Source organism: Stigmatopora argus, chromosome 10, assembly GCF_051989625.1.
Source record: "Stigmatopora argus isolate UIUO_Sarg chromosome 10, RoL_Sarg_1.0, whole genome shotgun sequence".
In the NCBI taxonomy this organism is placed as follows: domain Eukaryota; kingdom Metazoa; phylum Chordata; class Actinopteri; order Syngnathiformes; family Syngnathidae; genus Stigmatopora; species Stigmatopora argus.
The window spans coordinates 12,305,733-12,323,560 of NC_135396.1; the positions used below are offsets into that span (position 1 = coordinate 12,305,733).

Sequence of the window (17,828 nt, forward strand, 5' to 3'; positions counted from 1 at the left end):
GAAAGTGTTGTAAAAAAAATGTTCTTCCACACATTTAGGGCGAAAACAAAAGATCTAGCAAAATGTATTTCGAGTATTTTTTGGGCTTCATGTAATACTGAGAAAAGGCGCAAGGTGGCAGTGTAGAAAGAAATTGCATTACTTTTCGTAACTTGTTGACTAAAGACAACGGAAGCTTCCCTTTGCCCACACGCTCGAAATGTTGTCATAATGTTTACCGTGAGCGCTCTCAGTAATTATGACTGTTTTCTTGTTAATTAATTAACCATCAGCACCACTGTTTTGGCCCATTTTGGCTGACCAAAATGATCATGGATAAAGGTAAACATGACCCTTTTATGCCTAAAATAAAATGCTCATAACTTAGTTTGATCTAAAACCCATTCAATTCCTCGAGTAAATGTTTTTTATATAGATTCTGAAAGCTATTTTTGTATCAAATGCATGTTACATTTGACCTTGGACCTTGTACAATATGTGCTTAGTATTTTCTTTTAATCAAGTACGTTCGCGTTTTCGTAGTCAATCGAGGGGACGCTCAAAATAGTCCGCCCGCTTAGTCCAACCTTTACGGTAATTTCATTCAAAACAGAAGAGTGGCGAAGCAGTGCTGACTTCCGTGTGTTCGTAGCGCTTTTAAAGCCTCAAAAATATTCTCAACAGTAAAAAACGGAACCGTAAAGTTATTAATTATTTTTTTAAGTAATTTAAAAATGAAATAAAGTACTAGCTCCATTAAAAAACACACTTTACTCCACAATTACAATATTATTTGAATCCCCTGAATGTTTTTTTGTGATACTGTAACTGAAGATATTTTTTCATAATTTCAAGACAAATTGTGTCAATCCTAAATTTCACAGATTAAATTAGGAGAAATTTGAAATTAAAGTTGCTACCTGGGTACTTTGTCATTGTTGCACTTCCCATTTTTGTAGTACTGTAAATCAAGATTTTTCCATAGTTCACAGGCTAGTTGAGTCAATCCTTATAGATGACCTCTCTCACAACTCATACACTCAAAATTATTCAATTTCACATATTAAATTTGGATTAAATTTAAATTAAAGCTGCTTCATTGGTACTTTGTCATGGTCCCATTATTGTGGTACTGTAAATAGAGATTTTTGCATCAACATCAAGAAAGATGAAATTTACAAAGAAAATGCTTTAGGAAATTCACAAATGTAAAAATATTTATGCAAAAATAAAACATTCCCATTTTGTAAACGCTGCCTTTTCAAACATGGCATCGTCCATATCCACACTGGCGCCATAAAACCATTTTCTGTATCTGTAATAGGGGTAAAAATAAGTTATCTATTTACTACAATATTTAGTCAAGTAATACATTAACCAGTTAGTTACTGGAGGTCCTAGTCCAGGTGGCCCATTTATTTATTATTATTGTTATTATTATTACTATTATTATTGTTATTATTACTATTATTATTATTGTTGTTATTATTTTTATATTGGTATTATTATCATCATCATTATTGTTTATATTTTTAGACAAGTACAAGTAAATTGAGTTTGGAAAACTAATACATCTTGACATAGAAACATAAATTAGCCGACCAGTCTTACACTTCAGAAGAAAAATGTGACGTAAGAGTTTAAAGCTAAAAGTTTAAAACTTGTTCTACATTTTAATGGCAAACCTTACATTGTCAAAGAAACCTGCAGTCGGTTTCATTACTAAACCTTTTATAGAAATACAAAGCCTTTGGCTTCTAAAAGCACATTTGTTGAAAATACCCCATGATTAGCTTAAATACATTGAAAAAAATACAGTTTTAAACATGTTTGAAGGTCTTCCTTTTTTTCATTCCTACTAATACTGAATACCTGAATTTTGGTCCTCTTTTAGGCTGGGCTATATTACAGGGCTCTTTCCTCCTAGCTGACAAATTGTCCCTGCCGGCCTCCCTGAGCTCCCTTAAAAAATGTGACTGGCACAAGGTGTCCAAGCCAGTCCTGGACGCCATGAGGGAAATCTGTAGCGAGGAGTATCTACAAAGTCATCATGGAAGCAAGGCCGCCACTTGGAGGAAGCAGTTAGTTTGCATCGTGTGGTTAAAGTTATTAAGCAGGGAGAATGGGGAGGATCTTGAGGAGGCATGGAAGAAAAACACTTTCTTTCCTCAGGAGAAGCCCCTTCCAGAAGTCAACCACACAGTCCTGATGGAGATGATCAAATCTTTGTCAGCCGCTGACGTATTTGCTCATTTTCTGCTGCGTCTTCCTCAAGATCAGATGTGCTCTGAGTTGGAACGGGTGCGAGAACATGTGAAGAGCAGCCCTGTTAGTGAAGATGATGTCCAATTCTTTCTTGACTTGTGGTGGCAACTTTGGAAAGGCAGGTTTGAGCAGGATAACATTGAAGAGTTGTTTGCGCAACGTGTCGCTCATCTGACTTCTCAGCCTGCCAGTTTGACTCATCAGGCCGCCAAGAGGCCGAGACTAGACGTATCGACATTACGGTCCAACATGGACGTTTTGGACATTCTCCTTCACACACTGACAGATCTAAAAGATTTCATATTGAAACCAGAGCACGGCTTCCAAGCGCTTTCCATTTGTCTGGACGCTCTTTACACAACATTCTTCACGGATGCGTCAGTCTTCGTTCCAATTAAGGACAAGGTGTTGTTCCTGTCCAAAGCCATGAGCATCAGAGAAAACACTGACAAGATGGATTCAGAGCTTCTAAAGGAGGCTCAGCGAGACCACCGTGCCTCTTACGCCCCATCCCAGTTTCAGCCTAATGGATTGAGCTCCTCTGAAGCCTTGAAGCATGTGACGGCGCTCACCCAGTTCTGGCATGACCAGCGTTTCTTGGAAGCTTGTAGCAACTCTGCGTCCTCTTACTCAGCTTTTAGACTACAGCAAAGTATTCAGAGAATGTCGCTGGTTCTAGAAGAAGCCGAAGTGACGGAAGAAGAAGTTGAGAGAACTCAACTACGAAGTTTATTGGCGACACTGACCTTCCCTATTTTTGAGAGTTCTTCAGAAATGAGCATGAGGGTCGCCATGACCATCATCGCCAACAAGTTGGAGGACTACCAGAGCGTCGCTGTGTTGTTTGCCGGCGAGGAGAGCTGGGCGGCCAATGAGGAACAGTGGCTGGATTGCCTCGAAAAGAACCAAACCGCCTTCCAGCAGTGTGAGGCGCTTATCCAACTGGCTTCCACTCTCATTGGTCGACTCCAGAGCGAACGCTTGGAAGTCAGCTGGTGCAAGAGGCTGCTCAAAGTTGTCACTGCCGTGTTCACGTTGCTCTCTTTGGAAGACAAGAATGAAGCTTTGGCCGCTATTCTGAGAGTATCAAGCCAGGGGTTCTTTGGATGCTCGGGTTCCTCCGATTTGATCGCCAGCTTTGAGCTGGAGCTCAACATGGCCTTCAACTGCCTCATCCAGGGACGCGCCGGAGCTCCAAAGGCCGAGGGCAACTTTAGCACAGCGGTGTCTTTAGTCGCTAGAGTGGCCTTCCAGAATCCAGAGGCCACCTTGAGGTCCTGCTGCCATTCTGCTGTCTTCAATAAAGGGGCATTCGATCTCATGAGTAAAATCCTGGGGCAGTTGACCGGCCTCACTGTTGTGACTGAACCCACCGAAGAAGGCCACGGGAGGAGGAAGCCCACACGTCTACTCTGCAGGTGTTTACATCAAGTAGTGAGCCCCAGATCACTCTCAGACAATGAAAAAGACCAGCTACTTAAGTTTGTGGCTTTGTTGATGGTACCAGTTACAACAGGTAAAGGTGAAAAGCACAGCCTTCTCCTGCCTCAAGAGGTTGTCAACACTTTCGTCCTGCCTAACTTCGCTCTTGCTGGTGAGTTTTGTCACGTTCTATTCCTGCATTAGGTTTCCGTTGGGTGGCCATAGTACAAAAATTGGGCAGATAGGATGTAGAGTCGTGATTCTCATAACAGTTTATTATAACAGGTACAAATTTCACAGATTCCTTTGTTTTCCGTGAGTAGTACTGATAGATTTATTATTAATACAATTTAATCAAACATGGAGACATCTTTAAACATACACTGGCTACAACTTGCAAGGAGAATCACTCCCAACTCGCCTTCGTTCAAGAGGATTCTGAAGAGCGGCATCCTCCTCTGTCCATTTAGTCACTCATAATTCAAAACATGTAAGGTAATCTGATTCAAACAATTGCATAAGCTAACCGAATAACACCTTTTAAGGTAAAAAACAACTGCGATTATCGCCATCCAAGTCAAAGGAATTTAAGAGTCCTTCGCAGATCTTCATTGCGAACATGCATCTGGGTGTCATCTGGGTTGCATCGAGGTGTATCTCCCAGTAAACAGTCCTTGGAGCCGAAGATACGGTGAGGTGTTACGTCCACAAGCTGGAGCCAGCTGTCCTGGAGGGTGACCGAGTTTGCCCCAGTCTCAAATTAAAGACACTCTTATACAAAAGTAATTAAAATGCATACATCTATAATATCCAGAATAACCCCAACAAGTACCATCAACCTTAATTGGAACAGATACCGTCCAATCCATTGTGACTGGTACACGTTGGTAGCAAATGAGAACTGCTAGCCCAGTCCAAACTGACTAGACGCCCCTCGCTGTCCGTATCACTGTAACAAGGATTTACTGTACAGTGATGTCACCGTCCTCACAATTTTGAGTACTTTGAAGGTAAAAAAGTGGTATGAAAATGAGAAAAATGAGTCACTTATTTGGAGCATTCCTAGTACATTCTAATTAATATTGTGAACTTCATTAAATGAGTTAAATTATAATTTGCCGGATCAAGGGTTTGGGCTAGTGATGGACCGATGTGGGTTTTTCAGGACCAATGCCGATTATTAATAGTTAGAGGAGGCCAATATTTGGAGCCGATATTCATTTACAGTAAAGGTGTCTAAAGAAAAGATAGTCATTATTCTACCCCAATATTTATTAAGAAATATATTGAGGATTCTTACAATTTATGTTGATTTATGTTATTGAACCTACAATTAAACTCTATTTGTATGGTAGCAAGGCAACAGAGTAAGGGGTGAAATTTGTATTTGTGCCGGTGTCTCTTTGTGTGTGTGTTGCCATGGCCTATTCCACCTGACTTTGGGCGAAAGGCAGACTACACTCCAGACTGGTCGCCAATCATAGGGCACACAGAGACAAATGGCCACCCACAATTACACCACCACAGTTGGCCGGGATAGTCTCCAGCACCCCCCATGTCCATGCTTAGGATACGCTGTTCAGAAAATGAAAGAGTGACTAAATGCTGTGTGAGAGCAATGATCTTTTCTATTTGACTGTTTTTGTGTGACCATGCGTCAAATGGAAGATGAATGGATGAAATAATAATAATAATAATAATAATCGGACATAGGCCATGTCGTCATTACCACAACACAAAAAAGCCTACTTGTCATCACACGCAGAAACTGCGTGTGACGAAATTGATGGTGCTTCTCCATAAGCTACGTTTAATCGGCAAAAGACCTAAATAAGTGTAAGTTACGGACTTGTAATTTGTCATTCCGCTGTTGTGGATACAGGTCGCTTACCTCTCGATTACCGCACACTGTCTGACACTTACCTTCCTGTCTGCCACTTACCTTCCTTCAAGTCAGCTAGTAGGAGGCAGATCACCAACCAAACATCTATTCATATGCCGCAGAAGGGAATGTGTAGTATGTTAGCGCGAGTTTAGATGTCTGATGGATGTGGGGAAAAAACTGTCCTTAAGCCTATTTGTCCGAGCCTTGTGGGACCTATAGCATCTGCCAGAGGGCAGCAGCTGGAACAGATAGTGACCAGGGTGGTAAGGGTCCCCCATGATGTTCTTGGCTCTGCTGAGGTAACGCGGGCTGGCAATGTCTTCAAGTGAGGGCAGAGAGCAGCCGACAATCCTCTGGGCAGTGTTAATCACTTTCTGCATGGCCTTTTTGTCTGCCGCCGTGGTTCCAGCGTACCACACTGTGATGCCGTACGCCAGGATGCTCTCTACAGTGGTTCTATAGAAGGTTCTCAGAAGATTGGAGGCCAAGTTGTGCTTCCTAAGTACCCTGAGGAAATGGAGTCGTGTCTGAGCCTTCTTCACCACTGCCGTGGTGTTTGTAGACCATGAGAGCTTGTCCGTGACGTGGACCCCCAGGAATTTAAAGGACTGGACCCTGTCTACACATACTCCATTTATGAGGAGTGGGGACAGATCTGTGCCGTGTTTGCGAAAGTCCAAGATTATTTCTTTAGTTTTCGTGGTGTTCAGTGTGAGATTGTTCACCGAGCACCACAAAGACAAATTGTTGACCTCATCTCTGTAAGCCGACTCATCCCCTCCTGAGATGAGTCCGACCACAGTGGTGTCGTCAGCGAATTTGATGATGGCGTTAGACTGGTGGGTGGGTGTACAGTCGTAGGTGTACAGGGAGTACAGAAGAGGACTCAGTACACAGCCTTGAGGGGAGCCAGTGCTTAGTGTAATGGAGGAAGAGAGGTGGGGACCAAGTCTAACAGTCTGTGGTCGGTTGGTCAAGAAGTCCTTTATCCAGCAGCAGATTGAAGAGGATAGTCCAAGGTGGGAGAGTTTGTCAGTCAGAATGTCCGGTTTTATGGTATTGAAGGCTGAGCTGTAGTCAATGAAGAGCATCCTCACGTAGTTCCCAGGGTGTTCCAGATGGCTCAGTGCTGTATGAAGAGCAATGGCAATAGCATCATCAGTGGACCTGTTTGCTCTATAAGCAAACTGGTGAGGGTCAATTGAGGGAGAGATTGTATTCCTGATTTGGCGGGCTACCAACTTTTCAAAGCACTTCATGATCACAGGCGTGAGGGCAACAGGCCTATAATCATTCATGCTGCCAATGGTTGGCTTTTTGGGGACAGGGATGATGGTGGCAGATTTCAGACAAGATGGAATGATGGATAGTTGCAGGGAACAATTGAAAATATTTGTGAAGACTCCAGCCAGCTGGTCAGCACAGGCTTTGAGCACCTTCCCAGGTACTCCGTCTGGGCCCGCAGCCTTCCTGGTGTTCACAGACCGCATTACCAGTCTCACTTCCTGTTCCCGGAACGTCAGTGTATTGCTGCAGGGTGGTGGTGGGGGTGTTGAGACTGGGTCTGATTTGTCAGTCTCAAAGCGGGCAAAGAAACGGTTCAAATTCTCCGCTAGTGAGGCATCTACATTAACAGACATATTATTGTTATTGTTAATGAATAGTTGAAGTACAACTAGATTAGAGGGATCCCACGTACCACCGCACTGCAGTAGACAAATAACCAATCACTTTGCATTACTTCCAGGCGACAACTCTGATCTTGATCTAAGTCTACAACTTCTCAATGCCGCCTTGTCTACGGATGTCCAGGAAGTAGCCTCGGCCTCATCACACTGGGTGATGGAGTGCTCACCATTTCCTCTTCTCTACATCCTGGCGCAGCTGCACGACCAGGCACTCAGGTGGACCTCAGACCAACACTGTCATTTCAATGGAATGGATTTACATCACACACTTAGAAGGGAATCCTTAGATTATGAAGGATTAGAGTTGCACTTGCAGGCTTAGTGTGTACATTTGAAATATAAAGCTCACAATGGTTAAGAAACCATCATTTTCCAAACACATTAAAGGCTTCAAATAGTGCATTCGAGTAGAATAATAAATGGGCCACATTTTTCAAAAGAAATAAGAATAGATTAGAGTAGATTTTTTTTTAGATTAGAACTTTATTTCATCCCGTATTCGGGAATTTTTTTGGTTGCAGTAGGAAGACAGACACAAGACACACAAGACATTGTAGACCTAGGTAAAAAAAACTGGAGCCACACACAGGAAGTCCACAAGGTGGGTACCTTCTGCAGACTGAGACTCAGGTTACCGCACAGTCCCTCACTAGTCTGGAGGTTTTAAGGATCATCTTCCTGGCCTAGATCCTCCTAAACGGTCCTATCACCTAACACAAATAGGTTCTAAGGTACTTTTTAAGATGGTGAATTGTGGATTTTGTTATTTGTTAACGGTAATCATACAAAAGTACATTTATAAATGAATATGACATTGCTAGCAGAATTAGTTTCTATTTTTGATTTGTATAACTTCACAATTCTTAAATAATTCATTTGACTAAGATGCACTTGATAACTTCTGGACTACAAGACAGACATGCCAAATTTATTTATGTAAATATAATTGTAAATAAAACCAAGAAAAGGGAAAAATACAATAAATAGCAATAAATAAAAACAAATAATTACAACATGCAAATTAAGCATGTGTGATAAAAAATATATAAATGGTGCTAACTAAACAACATTCAAAATCGAAACGTCCCAAAAATAATTGTAATAAATTGAATAAAAGAATGGTGGGTTTGGCTCATGTATCCTTGGGAATTCTTAGAATCCTGAGCCTTTTTTAGAAACAAAATCCTCTGCGGTTTTGGTCTCACTGGTCCGTCTTTTAACAGGTCTTGGGAGCAAGCACCCGAGCTGGCCGTCCACCGTTGGTCCATGGACACCAGAGAGCTCCTGGCCTCCACACTCAGCACACTGGCACAAATCGTGGGTGTCCAGATGGACAAAGCTCCAAGTCGCTGGTCCAGGGCTCTGTTCTGGCTCCGCGATAAAATGAAGGTCTTAGACTGGACGGTTTACTTCCACCTGAAACCAGTATGGGGCCAACACTTCAAAAACGAAGTTCCCTCATCTCTGCTGACAGTGTGTGACCTTCCTGAGCAGGTGCAAGCTTTGTGGGGGGATGGGAAGACAATCGTGTGACCAACTGAGGTGTGTTTGTTTCATTTCTAGGAATGGTCGGCTTTGAAACTGCCGCAGTATGGACACGGCACCGGTCTTTTGGCGTGGGTGGAATGCTGCGCCTTGTCAGACTCCCTTCAAGCCACCATGTTGTCTTGTCTGGCTCTGGACCAGAACAACTTGGAGCATATGGGCATGTTCAGTAAGGGTCTGCTGGTGGCGTTAACTCAGGTGCTGCCCTGGTGTTCCATCTCCCAGTGTGGCAGATTACTAGGGACTTTGAAGGACCTGATTACCTCAGGTCGCCTCCATGTGCCTTTTTCCCTGGAGTACGTGGAATTCCTGCCCCTACTCGATCTGAGGAGGGTCTCTTATGAACTCTGCCTCTCGGTCCTCCTGCTGCGAGTCCTGCAGCTGCTCTGCGGATCCAGCTGCTCTCATTGGCTGACGGGAGACACCTGGCCTCACGTCGCCAGATTATACGCTCACACAGTGAGGGAGCTGGTCAACTCGCTTCGAGACAAGTTAGCCCCACCCACATCCGCCGCGTCGACGGACCCGCTGGAAGAACGGAGCCGTTTGGAAGACGACGCCCACGCAGTCGAACAGGTTCCGAGTCAGGAGGTGCTTTTCGTTCTCAGTCAGGTCTTCTGTCACGCCCAACACATTCAGGTAAGATTAATTAATGATTTTGTCATGGAAAACTGATTTGAAATGAGCAATTATACACAAAGTGGAGAAAAAGATACACATTTGTTGCACTGAAATATCTAGTGGTCACCAATGTTCCCTCTGAGCTGCATGCATGCGCAATTGCGCACTACTCTCGTCTTCTCCGCACAGCAAATCATATGGAGCGCACCAAATAAATACCCATTTTTTTATTTATTATTTAGCTGTGAGGACGACGTGCGAACCACTCATCCGCCGGGCCGCCCATTCATAGATATTAATCATTACATTTTATTATTACTAAATCATTTATGTGTAGTAGACATGCACCTGCTTATGGCAGGTGTGATACTGGTGTGTGCCCATAGCGAGCAATGATGATGTTGCTCACACCGGTACTCGGTGTGCTCAGGGAGGTTGTCTTTCTGCCCAGACAAACAAAAAATTAGAGGGAACATTGGTGGTCACATTTATTTTTGGGTTATAACAGCGGAAACCCAAACTTTACCGTGTCATGAAATGGCAACTTCATGACATACCTTATCATTAAAATGATTCATTTTGTATTCCACAAGCTTCCAAAATGCCATATAAATGTCGTAGTTGGAAAATAAGCGCATATTTGGTAGGACTTTCAGGGTGACTAAATTATGCTTAAACCCTCAGCTCAATGTAGTTACACACAGAGGCACTATTTTTGTATTACCGTATTTATTCGAGTATAACACGCAAAATTTTGTACCGAAAAACTGAAGCAAAGTTTGGGTGCGCGTAATACATGAGATCTTCGCTTTTATGACCAAATCCCGGTGAAAAAAACTGCCTTCAACCGGTGAAAAACTCCCCTCCGCAGCCGTTACAATGGGAGATGTAAAAACCTGTCTTTGTCCACCAGATGGCGCGAGAGCCCGTTCTACCAAAAGCCAGCCCTCGCCAAATAGCTTTCGACAACGTTATAGGGGAGGGTAAAATACAAAAGTTGCTCCAGAGAAACGTTAGCGAGGCAGCCGCCCACTTGAGTCCGCCCAGGGAGCGCTATCCTCGGCTAGGCTCCGCCGCTCGCCCCACCGACATTGGCTGGTGCTCACACTAAGAAAAAATAACTCAAGAATGAATGGAATCATTTGTTTGGTGAATCTGATGATGATGAATCAGACTTTGAAAAATGTTAAATAATATGATGATGAATTAGACTTTAAGGATTTAAATTTTTTAATTCCATATGAGAATTGTGTTCATACTGGTAGTTTGTTTTACCAGGTTTTCATACCATATGTTGTGAATAAATGTTTGTGCAAGGCGACGTGTTATACTCGAATAAGCATAGTTTGGGACTGAAGAGGCAAGTATTTTTAAGCTTAAATTCTCAAAGTAAGACATACAAATACCACAGCACAATCTTATTGCAACCTTTTTTTACTTTTGATATTGCAACAACTTTAGATACATAATAGCTTAAATTCCTCTCATTTTCTACGCAGGTAATGATGCCAGGAGGACAAAGTGAACCTCTCTTCCTATCCAGCCTGGAAATCCTCAGTCAATACCAGGCCATTATGGCCACTTTCCCTGAGAGCTACAGGCTAATGGAGAATGAAAACACCAAACACCTCTTTCACACCATTACAGAGAATCTGGAGAACCAGGAAATGAAGTCTGTTCTACAGCAGAAGATAGCTCAACTCGGATGATCCCATCCCCTAACAGTTATTAAATTTTGATGTAATTGATTCATGACAAGATCTCAGACAGAACAACGTGACAGCCTCACATAGACATCGAAAGATCGCCTGTAAGGGACATGGCACGATCATCGAAGATGAGATGTGATTGATTTGTGCATGACACCGTCATCTTCGCTCTGCTACAGAACAGTGCTGATATTTTCCTGTAACCTGACTTTACGCTGGTCAAGGGCAGGGTAATATAAAACGGGCTCCTGTATTGCACTTTTTCAATAACTCTGGAATCATATAAATTCGGAAGAAATTGCAACCTTTACCTGAGTTATTCTTCCTTGCATTTTTAATTTCCTGTCACAGGGACTACTACTCATGCTAAGGTTAGTTTGAATTAATCAACCCTGAGTCAAAGTATTAAAAGGCTGATTGTTTAGTGCGTCTGCCTCACAGTGGGGAAACTGGGTTCAAATCCAGCTTGGTCAAAATGTGGGGAGTTTTCATGTACTCCCGAGGCCTGCGTGGGGTTTTTCCGGGTGCTCCGGTTTCCTCCCACATTCCAAAGACATGCTTGGTAGGCTGATTGGACACTCTAAATTGCCCCTAGGTATGAGTGTGAGTGAAGGGTTGTCTGCTGTTATTTGAGCACTATGTGGTGAAAGCTTTAAATCTCATTATGTTTGTATAATGACAATAAAAGCACTCATTCAAAATTGTTTCATTGTGCCTTGCGATCGGCTGGCCACCAATTCAGGGTGTCCCCCCTGTGGCCCGAAGACAGCTGGGATAGGCTCCAGCACCCCTCGTGACCCGAGATAGGATAAGGCGGTTCAGAAAATGAGGAGACAATGAAGCATTCTTTGTGTTTCAAATGTTAAACTTTTAATGGACTAATATGGCCTGGAATAAAGGTGAGTTTATGTAAAATACTAGGTGAAAATGTTACTCTATTTGGTCCAATTAGTGTACTGACACAAACTGTTTTATAGCATCAACACCACAAAAATCACAACTATTCTATGACATCTTTCAATGGACTAAGATGGCCTGGAATAAAGGTGAGTTGATGTAAAATACTAAGTAAAAATGTTACTCAATATTTGGTCAAATGAGTGTACTGACACTGTTTTGTAGCCTCAAGAGCACAACAATCACGACTACTACGTCATCGAGTTGGGAGGACGAACCACCTCGTCTAGCGCGGTAAGCAAGCCACCATCTTTTCCACATTCAATATGGTGGAACATGGGCGTGGTTACGCCGATTCTCGACGCAAGTGTATTAATTCAGCACATGCGCAGTCTCTCGCCCTTAGGAACAGCCTTTCTAGGTTGACAGACGACAAGCACGGCAACGAGGTAAGGAGTAGAGCAATTCACTAGCCTAAATGCGTTTTTAGCAATCAATTGAGCCCAAAATGCCAACAAATCTCTTAGTTTAATGCCAGGTTTAACACATCGTCGACAATTTAAGTTTGAGCTTCTTTTCCCCACGAACTCTGTGCCGTATGTGACCAGTTAGCTTAGCATTAGCGTCACGAAGATGCTTCCCATTTGACTTAAAAAGTATGTTGTCCGTTTTCTCTCCGTTATTGAGTCGTGTAGAAAGATTTTTAATGTAATCAAACAAAGCCGAGACATCAACGGACAATTTGCTGGATAAAGGCTCACTCAAAAATCCCCACCGGCTGTGTGCCGTATACCGGTGTCAAAGCGCCGGCCCGGGGGCCAAATCTGGCCCGCCGCGTCATTTTGTGCGGCCCGAGAAATTAAATCATGAGAGCCGACTTTGTTAGGATCAAATTCAAATGAAGATTATACATGTATATTATATTTCCTCATTTCCCCTTTTTAAATCAATAATTGTAAATTTTTAATCATTTTTTTTCCTTTTTGTGTTTTTAGTTCAAAAAGCATTTAGTAAAATCTAAAAATAAATATATTTTAAAAATTCTGTTTTCCACGCTAATATTGAACATATTCCCAAAAATATTTTATTTCCTTTTGAAATGAAAAACAAATTATTAGAAGATATTTTCCCTCATGAAAAAAAAAAAGCTCAAACGAACATTTTTTTAGATCTATAAAAACTGAATATTTAGGGATTTTGATAGTTTTTTTAAAATCCAATTTAAATAGAAAAAAAAATATCAAAACATTATTTCAAAAATGGTCCGGCCCAATGTGAAATCGAGTTGACGTTATTGCGACCCGCGAACCAACCCGAGTTTGACACTCTTGTCCTAGCTGTTAACGTCAGTCTGTATATTTAATCGCCTTGTCTGGAAAAGGAAAAATAGCACTTGGCACTTGCTAATTAATTTTCATTCTTTATTTTGATCGTTTATTAAATTTCTTGTAAGATTTCTCTATCCCGTAATTGTTTGGCAACCCCCAATACCTTCCTTAAATCAAGTTTTCCCTGTTTAGCATCAAGATAAAACTACTTCCCCAAAAAACTAAGCCTATCTGTTGAATCTTCAGGCACTATATATGCTAACTTATGCTTTTTTGTGTGCAAGTTTTCCCTGTTTAGCACCAAGACGCAGCTCTTCTAGCATGCTTGGAGCACTCTTGAGGTTATAGAAGAGTCTGGGCCAGATCAAGGTAAAAATACAACAACAACAAAAAAGTTGAATCTCCATTTTCTAACTTTTGCATGCAACAGGCCTGAGAGATCTTCCTCGCAAGTTGCCCACTTGAATCATATGGTGTGTCTGTACTTCTGAAATCCAAATTAAATAAAAGGCTAAATCATCATGGTGATGTGTCACTGGCCATTCATTTCCACAGCTTTTTGACTAAATCTTTAAGGTAAGAAGGATCTGTTAATGTTGGAGCAGGAATTTTAAGTATTTGCTCCCCCAATTTTTTCAAATTTTATTTTCTAAGTGTTTATTCCTTCACCTTTTTTACTAATTTTGTTTGTTCCCCCAGCTTTTTGTCTAATTTTATTTTCAAAGTGTTTTACAAAAATTAATTGTACGTGTAAAATTGTTTGTGAACCTTTAACTAAAATGTCTTGTCTTCTGTCTACAGGTGGACAAACAAGAGAAAAGACTGCCTGAACCAATCAACACTTCAATGTATTGTCAACTAAGTATGCTAAAGTTAAAATGTTTACCTGTAAATAAAGTTTTTTAATTTGTATTGTTACTTGCATTTTTTGTTAGATAAAGACAAACACAGTAATACATTGAAAAACTTTTATTTTGAAAAACTTCGGAGATAGGTTCGCACAGGCCCTCCAGCATTTTTAAAAATCAGTTTTGCTTTCATCCATTTTCAAATGGACGAAGAAACTCCCCTTGGCACCAGGTGGAAATCTGGGGAAAAAAGGGGGTCAATACACAAAGTTAAGTAAAAACATTTGCAAGGTCTTACCTTTTATTTTGAAAAACGTTGGAGATAGGTTCTCGCATAACACCCAGCACCGAAAAATGAGGGGGTGCATCAGCCTATCTGTACATAGGGAAGAAACCTTGTCCCCCTTGGGTGGAATTCTGGAAAACAAAAAAGGGGTCAATACACAAAGTTAAGTAAAAAACATTTGCAAGGTCTTACCTTTTATTTTGAAAAACTTTGGAGATAGGTTCTCGCGTAACACCGAGCACCGAAAAATGAGGGGGTGCATCAGCCTATCTGTACATAGGCAGGAAACCTTGTCCCCCTTGGGTGGAATTCTGGAAAACAAAAAAGGGGGTCAATACACAAAGTTAAGTAAAAAACATTTGCAAGGTCTTACCTTTTATTTTGAAAAAACTCAGATTTGTTCTCACATAACATGAGAAATGAGGGGGGTGCATCAGCCTATCGGTACATAGGCAGGAACTCTGGAAAACAAAAAGGGGTCAAGGCACAATAGATTAAGTTACATAAAAAAAGAAATACAGACTAGGGCCTAATTAAGTCAAATTTAACTAAAAAAAACATCAAAAGGCAATATTAGCCACTCCTGATGGTCTGCTACAGAGAGACAAAAATGATCTGAGTCTTTAAATGCCCCTATCCAGTCTATTTTTCATGTTTTCCTCCACAAACAATCAGGATCTTGATGTGTGAAATATAGAAAACACTGGACAGGGGCCCACAAGGTAAAAATTACATGACAATAATTAATAAAATAAATCCTACTTCTGCCTTGAGGTTCAGTCAATTATTTCATATCCATTCATTCTTAAAAAAATAAATATCCAAAAAGCTTCTGTTTTTCTCTTCTTATGCCAAGGAAAAAATGTTTAGAGTCAAAAATGACACCTGCACTATTGTTGAATTAATGTCTCTTAGGTTTTGTCTAAACCACATTTAAAACTAAAAATGAAACGGTCCTAAGGTCTTTAAGAAAGTTAACAGGGTAAAAGTATATAATCTACTGAGTGCACAGTTCCACTACATGGCAGATTTTTTTGTACCAATTACCAATTGTCATACGCAGTTATCTGGGTATGATGACAATTAGGCTTTTGTCAAGTCAATGATGACAAAGCCTATGTTCGATTATTATTTGTAAGTTCAGAAAGATGTGAAACTCACAAGCGGAAGCTACTCCTATGCTTGCCACTATAGTATTTTTTTCAAATTAAATTCAATAGGGATGACCCTACTTTACAGTTTATGTATCGCAGCCATGTCTGGTCTACATTAACCGCGATAATCGAGGGATTACTGTTTATTCCTTACACGTCCACTAATGGCATTTGTGTGGGTGATTTATCCACAGGTTTTTGCTATTAAAAAAGCTAGTTAGTGTTTACATTCAAAAGTTGAATGTATCATGATGAAAAACGAACCCATTGCGCAAAGCCTTGAATACTGAACGCTGACGTTTAAATATTACACGGATAGAGAAAATCGGAACTATTTAAAAATGACTCACTTTGTTATGGCGTCGACAAGATGCCCCTTTCTGGTCGTTTTGGCCACATTCTTGATGTTTCCCAGCAGTCTGTGCTCGTTGAGGGACTGAAACACACAATGGAATGATTTCTTTTTAAACAAAGAGCGATCGGTAACGCAATGTGGCCAATTTGTTTGCAAACATTTTGCTGTCTGCACACACATGGGGCTACATCACGTCAACGAATCATGCTCTTATCACTCTTAAAACGAGAACTGGGGCTTCGAAATCCCCAAATGAGAACGCACCGAATGTGCTGCATCGTCCTGTGAGAAGTTTGTCAGGCTTTCTTCGGCAAATCGTCACTTTTGAGCGGCTCTGCAGTGCACGCCCGTGCTGCCTCCTGGCTCATCAGCCATTTTGGGGTTTGACGTCGGCAATTTGAACTGTGACCTCGGCCACGCCTATTAAAAATAGACACACAAAAATATAAATTGTTTTCATAATAACGTGCGTTAGTCAGCGTGTGGGGGGTTGTAAAAATTCTTTTTGGTTGGACTTTAATACTTAAAAAAATACATTGTTTTCATAATAACATGCATTAGTCAGTGGGTGGGGCGGGGGCGGGGCTGTAAATACGTGTTGATTGGGCATTCATACTTAAAAAAACATTGTTTTCATCATAACGTGCATTAGTTAGTGGGGGGAGCTGTAAATATCTTTTGGTTTGGCTTTAATCCTTTAAAATACAGTAGTGCACATTATGAACATTGTGATAACATGCACTTTAGTGTTTGTTTTTTTACTTCTAGACATTTAAACAGCGGCAGTGCATTTTTTGGCCGTTTCACGTATGGACGTATATGGACGTATCGACGTTCATCGCAGTCTTTTTACCGGGGAAATGATACTCCGGGCCCGGTTCTGATGTCTAAAAAGCTCCAGTATTTGTATTTAATCAATAAATGCTGTTTTCGGCTGGATTTTACCCCATTTTCGGGCAATGTTTGCCCGTACGCCATTGACGTTCATTGCTGTCTTTTCCGGGAAAATCACCCCCCGGCCCGGTTGTAATGTCTGAAAAACTCCAGTATTTAATCATGAAATGCTGCTAGGAAGTGGATTTTACCCCATTTTTGTGCAGATTTATTGATTATTTTTTATGTAGCTGCAGTAGAGGTTTTGAAGCCATTAAATTGTTTTTTAGGGTTAGATTGAGAAAATGCACGGACCGCCACTGGATTGGTTAAATATGAAAACACATCTGGAAACAGCGCAACCAAGGAAAAAGCAATGAAAGGAATCTGACAAACAAATTTGAATTATTTAGTTAAGTATTCATGGACAAAATATAATTAACATCAGTCTGGGATTCTGTTATTTTTAGGCCAGCAGATTATATGATTATATTCCATATATATATATATATATATATATATATATATATATATATATATATATATATATATATATATATATATATATATATATATATATACATACATATATATACACATACATATATATAGTATATATATTTGAATTTTTGTTTTTTCACCCCAGACAACATTTGTACAAACCTTTTTTTTTTAAATTCTTATATTGTATATTTGTTTTTGTTCTATCACAATCTATAGCAAGGGTGTCAAACTCGGGTTGGTTCGCGGGCCGCATTAACGTCAACGGCATTTCATGTGGGCCGGACCATTTTAGATCTAATATCTAGATTTTTTTTTTATTTTTTAAATTGGATTAAAACTGGATCAAAAGCCCTAGATAATCCGTATTTATAGATCTAAAGGAATGTTTATTGAGCTTTTTTTTCTTAGTATTGGAAAATGTCTTTTAATCATGTTTTTTATTTCAAATGGAAACAAAATATTTTTTTAA

The 17,828-nt window shown here is 40.7% G+C and overlaps 1 protein-coding gene and 1 long non-coding RNA gene across 9 annotated transcripts; one reads left to right on the top strand and one right to left on the bottom strand.

The window, feature by feature from the left end:
• Positions 1 to 175: 175 nt before the first annotated feature.
• gemin4 (gem (nuclear organelle) associated protein 4) lies at positions 176 to 14,251 on the top strand. Of its 7 annotated transcripts, none has more exons than XM_077611874.1 (9): positions 176 to 321; positions 1,874 to 3,838; positions 7,299 to 7,455; positions 8,460 to 8,733; positions 8,803 to 9,423; positions 10,905 to 12,160; positions 12,237 to 12,460; positions 13,624 to 13,915; positions 14,141 to 14,251. In XM_077611874.1, the coding sequence occupies exons 1-6, from the start codon at positions 306 to 308 to the stop codon at positions 11,112 to 11,114; spliced, it is 3,243 nt and encodes a 1,080-aa protein (XP_077468000.1). In that variant the 5' UTR covers positions 176 to 305; the 3' UTR covers positions 11,115 to 12,160; positions 12,237 to 12,460; positions 13,624 to 13,915; positions 14,141 to 14,251. The 7 variants fall into 7 exon arrangements, with proteins under 7 accessions (XP_077468000.1, XP_077468003.1, XP_077468001.1 ...); XM_077611877.1 differs by having other exon boundaries at positions 13,624 to 13,708; positions 13,770 to 14,251; XM_077611875.1 differs by having other exon boundaries at positions 13,624 to 13,708.
• Positions 14,252 to 14,293: 42 nt separating this feature from the next.
• Positions 14,294 to 16,415, bottom strand: LOC144083656 (uncharacterized). 2 transcript variants are annotated; one of them, XR_013303590.1, is made up of 6 exons: positions 16,247 to 16,415; positions 15,978 to 16,063; positions 14,847 to 14,934; positions 14,666 to 14,784; positions 14,486 to 14,604; positions 14,294 to 14,427 (listed from the first exon to the last, which is right to left on the bottom strand). It is a non-coding gene; the product is annotated as an uncharacterized LOC144083656 (long non-coding RNA). The 2 variants fall into 2 exon arrangements; XR_013303591.1 differs by lacking the exon at positions 14,486 to 14,604.
• Positions 16,416 to 17,828: the final 1,413 nt, after the last annotated feature.